Source organism: Cariama cristata, unplaced genomic scaffold (assembly GCF_000690535.1).
Source record: "Cariama cristata isolate BGI_N322 unplaced genomic scaffold, ASM69053v1 scaffold35744, whole genome shotgun sequence".
NCBI lineage: Eukaryota > Metazoa > Chordata > Aves > Cariamiformes > Cariamidae > Cariama > Cariama cristata.
The window spans coordinates 10,403-19,247 of NW_009613044.1; the positions used below are offsets into that span (position 1 = coordinate 10,403).

At 37.1% G+C, this 8,845-nt stretch overlaps 1 protein-coding gene across 1 annotated transcript in view; it reads left to right on the top strand.

Annotated features, from left to right (window-relative positions):
* Nucleotides 1-8,509, top strand: part of LOC104160671 (cortactin-binding protein 2-like) — a 9,299-nt gene extending 790 nt beyond the window's left edge. The window contains exons 3-6 of the mRNA XM_009698859.1: nt 1,671-1,731; nt 2,639-2,771; nt 4,697-4,798; nt 7,873-8,509. Of these exons, the coding sequence (XP_009697161.1) occupies nt 1,671-1,731; nt 2,639-2,771; nt 4,697-4,798; nt 7,873-8,118 (542 nt within the window). The 3' untranslated portion in view covers nt 8,119-8,509. The remainder of the gene's footprint in view (nt 1-1,670; nt 1,732-2,638; nt 2,772-4,696; nt 4,799-7,872) is intronic.
* The last annotated feature ends 336 nt before the right edge of the window (nt 8,510-8,845 follow it).

Here is an 8,845-nt window from a genome sequence, read left to right on the forward strand (position 1 = left end):
GTTCTTCTCCCCCCCCCCCCCCCCCCCCCCCAATTATTTCTTTGTGACTGTGAGGTACCCTAATTAATTGTCTATCTGTTTGTTCTAATGGCCTTCCCGTTGTGTTGTGATGAGGCAGGCTTTGGCTTAGGTGGTGGAAGACCGAGCAGTGGTTCCACCTCATACTGGATGGAATGATGCTTTATCATTCTCTTCCTCCATACTGGATGAGAGAAAGCTTCATTACTCGATTGGTATTCCTTAGTTCTCCACCTAATTTACAGTATACCTACTTTTTCAGTTTTTTTACACGTACTTCATAGCTTCACTACAATAATTATTATTGTCTGAATCCAAGTAAAAATAAATGAATACATGCATCCTCAGATTACGCATCCCTTCTTCAATCTTATTAGATAAATTGAGTAGAATAGTCTAGAAGCCCCGTAGCGAAAGGAAGAGATCTTTCCTTTTAAATTGAAGATTTTTGTTTGATTTTTACTTTAATTGCAAAAAATAAATATAAAAAAATCTGTGTAGTCACAGATACTGTAAAGTTTTTCAAGAAGTTTCCACATCATTTTCAGTCTGCTGCTCGACAAAGACGGCTTTATATGACCGGGTCTATGCATGTGTATAAATGCAAAGTTATATTAGTAGCTGACACTTTTGAAATGTCTTTTCACCTCAAGATCATAAGCCATCTAACGAGCAGTTCACTACACAGGGATAACGTCTGGGTACGCGCAGGGGCGCAACTTCTTATTCTTCTAAAAGTGCACATCTGTCTAGAAGGAGAACTTTGGAATGCCAGAACTGACTAGAGTGTCAAACAGGAAAACTTCTAGAGGACAAAATCAAATTACTTGTTTTGCTTTCAGAAAATGAAGGTAACTCCTTCAGAGAGAGGAGTTAGGAAGGGATTTAGAGAGAAAGAGGAGTACACAGACACACACTTTAGAAACAGGAAGATTATAGCCTCAGTTACCTCATCTATAAAAGCCTGGAATTCTTGATGCCTGATACTTTGTAATGTTAAATTGAGCTATTAATTTCTTCAGGTCTTGTTCCGAAAGAAGTCTGCTTTTTCTGAACTGCAGCTCTGATGTCCCGATTTTTCTTGCTAGTTCTACTTGAATTGTGAATTTGTATAGTCCCGCTAAGAGGATTTAAGAAATCAAATGAACATAACCTGAAGTAGCATGTTTGATACTGTATCTTGTACCTGGGAATGTTCTTGGACTCCAGTTAATAGCTGTGAATATAAGTAAAAAAAATAGAATGGTGAATTTAATTTTAGTAACCTTCTGACTATCAGAATCAAATAACGCTCCTGATTCCGAGTAAGGGTAAGTTGTTTGATTTTTCTTAAATGAAGCAAACTTAAATCTTTTCCTGTTGACAAGTGACTTCTCTTTGAGGGAGCCAGTCAGGGTGGTTCAAGTGCCTCGCACAGAAACCTCATGTTCTGTCTTCCACAAAAGCTTGGGCAACTCATGCCCCGTTTGCCATTTCAGCAGTTCCGAATGCCACTGTGGACAACTTCAAGGGACGCGTTCTCATCTCTGACAGACTATTGGTATAATTAGCCAGTAAATGGGAACACATTTTCCCTGTTTATCACAGATTTTAGAAGAAAGAAATCAACGCATGGGATAACACACTAATAAGTCAATCTCTCTTTTGTGCAGGTATAACATCTAAGACTATGTTGCAACCGAACTATAAGAAAAGAGCTTCTCTTGCCACAAAGTAAGTTTTAATTTCTGTTATTTGTAACACTTAGCAAACAATAAAGGTGATAAAATTGTGTTGTAAACCAGCACATTATAATGAATAAATGAAGAGTTTGTATTTGGTAAGGTTTTGGTTCTACATCTGAAGAAAGGAATCCTTTTTAATTTTCATTTCTGAGAGAAAATGAAATCTATGTACTTGGATATAATTTTAGGATCCATTTCTGTAATTCAAACCTTGCAGCACTACATGTCTTTTTATGTAGCAGAATAGCCTATGACTTAAGAACATTATGTAACACTTACTCTGCCCTGAAAAGCCAACCGTATGCTTTTCTCACCTGGCATTGTATTTTAAAAACTCCTCTGGCTCTTTTAGCTTACGGAATGGCAATTCAGAATGGTATAGTGCATGCACTTTAGTCTAAATGATAGAGTTTCTCTAAGAAAGTGTACAAATTCGCCAGAGGGAACTGCGTTTGAGACTTTAGCTCAGTCTGAAACCTTGGTTCTACCATATTCACAGGCACAGAGAGCATAGAATATTTATGCTTCCAGCATGCCAGGGCTTTTTTTAAGTGTTTGGAATGAAGTCCAAAAAGGAGAGTGGAATAAAAATTGATTGCTCTGTCTTAAAAAGAGGAGAATCTTTGAAGAGAGTAGGCAGCAGAATCCTTTGTTAGAATTTCAGAATGGAGAGAATAATTTAAATAGAAACGTTCTGTGGTGATGTAACAACTATTGACAACTATTGCTGCCACTGAATTAGATATTATTTTCTTTCTGTTTGTGGTAGTAAAGGTAATTTGGAAAGAAATTACTATTCTTCAGGTGTGTATAATATTTATTTTTAAATTCTGTACCGTAGCTTGATTTTAATTGTTCTCTCCATTTGTTTGTTTGTTGTTTCTTTTTTAAACAAGATCTTCAGAGAAGGATCAGTTGAGAACATTAAATCTGGAGCAAAGGCTGTCCCTTGGTTCTGATGATGAAGTAGATCTTGTGCAGGAGCTTCAAAGTATGTGTTCCAGCAAATCTGAGCCTGATATAAGCAAGGTAAACAGAAGGCTTTTAAATAATTTACTACATTACCATATGCAGTTGTTTGCTACGTGTTTAAAATTAATTTTTAATTTACAAGCGCTGCTTGAACTGAAGAAAATTATTAAATTATTTGGGAATAAGCCAAAGTCAACTAATAAATTATACATTTGAGGGTATGCGTTCTGGTTTAATATACATTATTTTAAATTACACGTTCACTACTTTTTCCTGTAGAGATTTTTGCAGTGGAGGCTGAAATGTATAAGATCATAAACGCTAGCGACAATAGCCTTCTCTGCATTATCGTTCCCCATGTTATCTTTCCTATTATCGTTGCTTCCACTGGGAAACTGTTTTGTAGTCTTAAAGACATAGAAGGTTTTTCCTAATAGGCACCGCACGTTTGGATTGTTTAATGTAATCCCATTAGCCTTCACAGAACCGGCTCAAAGCTCCTCTGCTGTGCAGGCAAAATGCAGTTTTGCTGCCCCAAGCAAGGAGGAATGGATTGGCCTAATTCTTCTTTCTTTAACAGTGGCAGAAGAGGGTGAAGGACGCTTGCAAGGCTCATAGGTTTGGGGCTAAGTTCTATGCTGGCAGGGCATGTGGGTGGTTATGGGAGCAGAGGGTGGAGCCGTGGATCTCTATTTTTTCCTTCTACACCAAAAGCATCCAGCTCTCCCTGTAGCTGTAGCTATTTATTCTTCTCCCGCTTTCCTCCGCGCATAGCTGAAGCAGGTGGCTGTGACAGCAGGCTGTGCTCACCCTGCAGCAGCTCTTCCGCACCTTTTGGAACGCAGATAGAGCCAGTCTTAGGCTATCGCCCAGTTCGGCTGCGCATGGCATCCTCTAGGAGCTCCCGAGAGATCAGCAGTGCCACTAGTTTTGCTTTATTAAGTATTCTGTTTATGCTTAGAAGGCAGCCAAGTTTTTATTAAAAAAAGAAATACTGTGTTTGGGAAGACTTTTCAGCCTATTTAATGAAATCCTTTATTATGGTGGTTTGTTTTTTTCGTTTTGTTTTGTTTTTTTAAAGTATTTACAGTACTTGCATGAGTCACATGCCCCAAGCTGGCAAGCTAATCACTAGTCAGTTAGCAGGGATTTACCATGTCTGTCCTTGAAAGAATGGGATGTGCTTAAAGAAATGATAACCAACTTAAAATTGTGTTTAATGACGTGTAAAATGTTGTTGACAATTCAAGGAAATACGGGTTAGATAAGGAAGGAGATAGATGTCACTGTCTTTTGTTTGGTTTCCTCACCATGGGTGGAACCATCCCTGCCTGGAATTTCGGTTGCTAACCCCCCAGCTGCCCAGTGGAGCCGTACAGAAGTGAGGGTGCTGTTCCACCGTCAGGCCGCCGTCGAAAGCAGTACTTCTACTCTCTAATTTGCTTTTTCACTGGAATATGTTCCTGCTGCCTCTCTTATGTTGGGATTGAGTACTTTTGCAGTTGCAAAATTGGATCAGCTCGCCCCAGGATAAAATATCTAGTTTTCAGTGAGGACAGGAGGCTGGTCAGAATCTATCTGCTATTGCATGGTCACAAGGTTTGATGGACAATAGCAGGGAGGAAACACCTCAGGAGGAAGAGAGAAGGATCGTTCCTTTCTGTGATGTTCCTGGGGCTGGATAAAATTCAGTGGGAAACCGCCCTTAAGCTCTGCTGAATGGTATTGCCTGGAAATGCATGTTTAATCTTCCTCTGATAATTGTCGATGTGAAATCTCTTTCTTTATCTCCCATCTCCTACAAATGCACTCAAGAGTAAAGGAAAAATATTTTAATCGTTCTTTGGCTATTTATGCATTGCGTTGCACAGAAACTACATGAAAATAAAACCAAGACTCCAAAATTTGGCAAATTGAAACATAATCTCTGCTGTGAATAGCTAAAAAAAAAAAAAAAATCACCATTTTCTTATTATTTTTAGATTGCAGATTCTAAGGATCAGCTGTTGATGTTCAATAACTCACAGAACAATCCTGTATTTTCAGCAAGTGGTACTAATCCAAGTAAAACGACAGCACAAAAGGTAGGTGAAACGAGTTTTGTAGTGGTATAGGGAAGGCATCTTGAGTTTCTCCAAGATCTGAATTCCTGATTGGATCCAAAGACAGTGTCCAGTGCCCTGTTTATTACAAGAATAAACTGTCATGATTCTTAGGAAACTTGCTAGGCGTACCATGCCAAGTTTCTTCCATGCATCTTAATGGAAACTAAAGATTTATTAAACAATGGATCTATTTGCTTCAGTTTTCATGTTTACGTAAAGGCATCGCCCTAGGCCAAGTATTGTTGACATTACTTGGACATTAGAAGTTATTTGCATCAGATTTTGAGAGAAATAAAAATGCTGGGTTCATTGTTCCCCCCCCAATTAATGGTATTCAGTAAGTTTGCAAAAGTGCAAAACTTCTTTAAATTCTTCATGTAAAATTGCTGGCTCATGGTTTATTTTTCTACCATTTTTTTTTGGTCTTGATTACCCAAATAGATATGATTTCAAACCACGGTTTTCCTAAGTGGTGTTCTCGAAGTAGAATTGAGCTGCTCTGGTGTCAAAGCTCTCAGTGGTAGAAATTCAGAGAAGACGTGATATTACCAGAGTTTGTGAGGAATAGCAATTTATTTTTTTGAAAGGGTATTCAGTTTCTTTTTTCTACCTAGCTATTTGTTATACTATACAGTTGTCTTGACGTATTATTTATGAGAAATCAAAAGAAACTCTGTGGTATAGTTTGGTGATTCTGGGAAAAGATAGTCTAAATGTAAACAGACTTTACTAACTTGAGAGCAGTTTCAAAGTGGGAAGATAAGCTGAATACTACTGGAAGATATAATAGGTCCACTATCATCATCTTTTCAGAAATTGAAATCGTTGTTTGTGGGTGATAACGTCCCTACTAAACATGAAAATGAAATTATATCCTGCTTCGTTTTCAGTCTTTGGATAATAAAGTAAAAATTACGCTTTCTCTGTTGTTACACTTTTTTCCTTTTTCTTTCTTGCTCCTTGTGTTTTTGAACATCAAGAAAGCTTCTGAGCACAGGGCTCGGTTAACCTTAGCCAGGGCAGAATCTGCCATCTGTGGTCCCTCACTGGGCCCTCTGTGTTCCCTTGAGAGAGGGGTCCTCTAGGGTCCAATCCAGACGCTTTTGTCTGACTGCGATAAATTGTTTTCTAGAGACGCTCCGTTTTCTGCAGGTACAACAAAGTAGCGCTGACAATAGCCTCACTTGCACACCTAAGCATTGAAAAAGCTAAAGTTGGATGAGATGACTTTACTACCCTTACTGTCATCTTTTTTCATATGCAAATATTCAAAATGTTAGAATATTTTCTATAATTTTACTTAGAATCCAGAGAACAGTCTTTGCTAACGGAAACGATTTTAACATTGCAGATCCACATTTAGATATACTGCTTTTGAATATTTCTCTAAACACATTAATTTCAGACATTCCAAATCAGAGCTTCACATAGTAGTGATGCCTGGATGATTTGGTAAGTCAGCTGACCTACCTGTTCCTACTGTAAATTTTTCCTAGGGAATTTTTTTCCTTTTAAAATTCCTTCTAACAATGTAAGGCATAACTATATTGACTTTGGAGGTAGACAAGCTTAGCTACCTTTGAGTTTTTTGAAGAACTTAGTCAAAAGATTTCATACAGAATAAAAAAAATGGATTTTCCATATCTTTGTGGGGAAATGTTGACCAAAATGAAGGAAATGCAACCCAGACAATAATAAATTGACAAGCTTTGTTTCTAGATTTAGCCATTACTACAACAAATTTAGCAAAAATCTAGAAGAGCACAGTCTCAGTCTGGAAGCAGAAGTCCAACTTTTAGAGGCAATTGTTAACGATGATAAACCGATGCATCTGCAAGACCTGGTGTCAGAAAAAGAGTTTGAGATTAGAAAAGCATCCTTTTCTGAAAGTAAATAGAACTCCGTAGGTAACAAAAGCAATACTGCACAAGCAGAGGAGATTGTATCAACAGTAATGAGATAAGTTACTCAAAAAGGGCAACATACCCATAATCAATTTTTTTTTAGTCAACTAGAAGAAAAAATGTTGTCAAGTATGAAGGAGAAAGAGAACTGGTAAGAGATGCAAAATCTTTGATCCAGGATACAAATCGATGGAATCAAGGATTAATAAGGAATAAACAGTGATGGATAGTCTGTTTTCATGCCACCGGCCTTTACATGAAGAGCAGTAGCTGGTGGTGAAAATGAACTTTTTGATATTGCTGCCCAGAGGGTGATCTGGATTCAGCCGGTGCTCACGGTTAAGGTCCAAATTCTCCTCTCCTGTCTGTAGAAAGGTAGGCATTGCTCATGAAAGGCTATCATAAAATGGCTTCCCTAACCTCGTTCTCTGTGATTGTGAATAAACAAGCAGCAACACACGTGACTTTGGCACATCAGGTATCTAAAGCTGGGCAGGGTCAATATGGTCCAGTTTTTAAGAATGTAGCTTCTTAGCATAAATAATTTGAGATGCTAAAATCTAATTTAGAAGAAAGCAATCTGTAAGATTATGGATTAAAATGTAACTAGTGTTTCGACTTCTGTTCTTCAAGTATTATTTTTGTCAGTATTGGTTGGTTATTATTATGGCCTTGACAGTACAATAAAATGTGAATATTCAAGCTGTAAAGCTGATTTTTTTTTTTTTCTGATAACTACCTAAATTTCCATTTTTCCCTTTTAGCTGTGGCTGCAGCTGTTTTTTTTCCACAGTAATGAAAGGAAGAACATGTATTTTTTTTATTTGAGTACTCCTGAAATTGAGACATCTGAGAATCAGATTTAAGGTTTTTGTCAATTGCAGTGCAAAAACCCCATTGCCTTATTTTGGTGTTCAAAAATGTTGATGATATTCCCTTTCAGTCAAAGAAGCAAAAAAGAGCCACAGTTTGTTCACCAAGTAGTAAGAAGCTGTCATATTGAACTGCAAACGACTGTAAATAACAAGGGTTCCGTGGGGCTGGTAGGGTTGGGTGGGTGGTTGTTTTTCAGGTGGAACGGCAATAATTATTTCTACAGAAAACGATTTTTTTTTTTTGTTTTGTTTTGGTTTTTTTTGTTATTCACAGGATGGAATGCGTCCTCTCAGCAGCAGTCGAACTGTGGAAAGCAGCAACAGTAAATCAAAGACAGAGTTGGGTGTTTCAAGAGTTAAATCTTTTCTTCCTGTTCCTAGAAGTAAAGTCACCCAGCCTCCTCTGAATACTAAAAAAAGCAGCAGCAGTAATACAAGGCAAATAGAGGCAGATAATAACACAAAAAGAGAGATTTGGAATTTGCACAAAAAAGAACAAATAGAAAAATCTAATAAATAAACCTGCCTACCATACAATTTTCTGTGTTCATATAATCTCTATTGCAAAGAACCAAGTACTCAAATATGTAAATATTTTTTAAAAAGAAACTGTTTCCCTGTAATGTAAAGTTTGTACAGGACCACAGTTTTATTTCTATGTAAATCAGCTGGAAATTATATTGATTGAAACTTCAGAAATGGGCAGTTTTGCCACCTTCATAGATGGGGGGCTTTTTTCTTCTTTTATTATGAATATTACTCATTTAAATCTTAATATTCAGGGGTATTACCACCGGATTCTCTTTGTGTATATACTGTACATAAATATATTCTATTAAGTTCACGTGTTAAACTGCATTCAGATGAGTTGCACAATATGTACAGCAATGGCTTAAAGCTATTGTACATGCATTTTAAAGACGTGTTTTTATCTTCACTTAACGAAAAATCAATGGAATGTGGCAATAACTCAAATGATTGGAAATGCAGATCAGTTACTTTCAGCTCCAAGCCATAGTCAATACTTTGATTTCCCCATCACCTGCCTGCTGAATTGTGGTTTTGTTTCTCCCAAGCTTCTCTTCATCTACAATGTCATGAATTTCCGTTATAACTTCTACCTTTTAAAAAAGGAAAGAGATCGAGAAATTAAAATGCAATAAAAGTTATTTTTCTCAGACTCTTATTCTTTGATAGAATTGAAGACAATGTGATCATTTATTAACTTAGTTTTTCTTGTATACTGT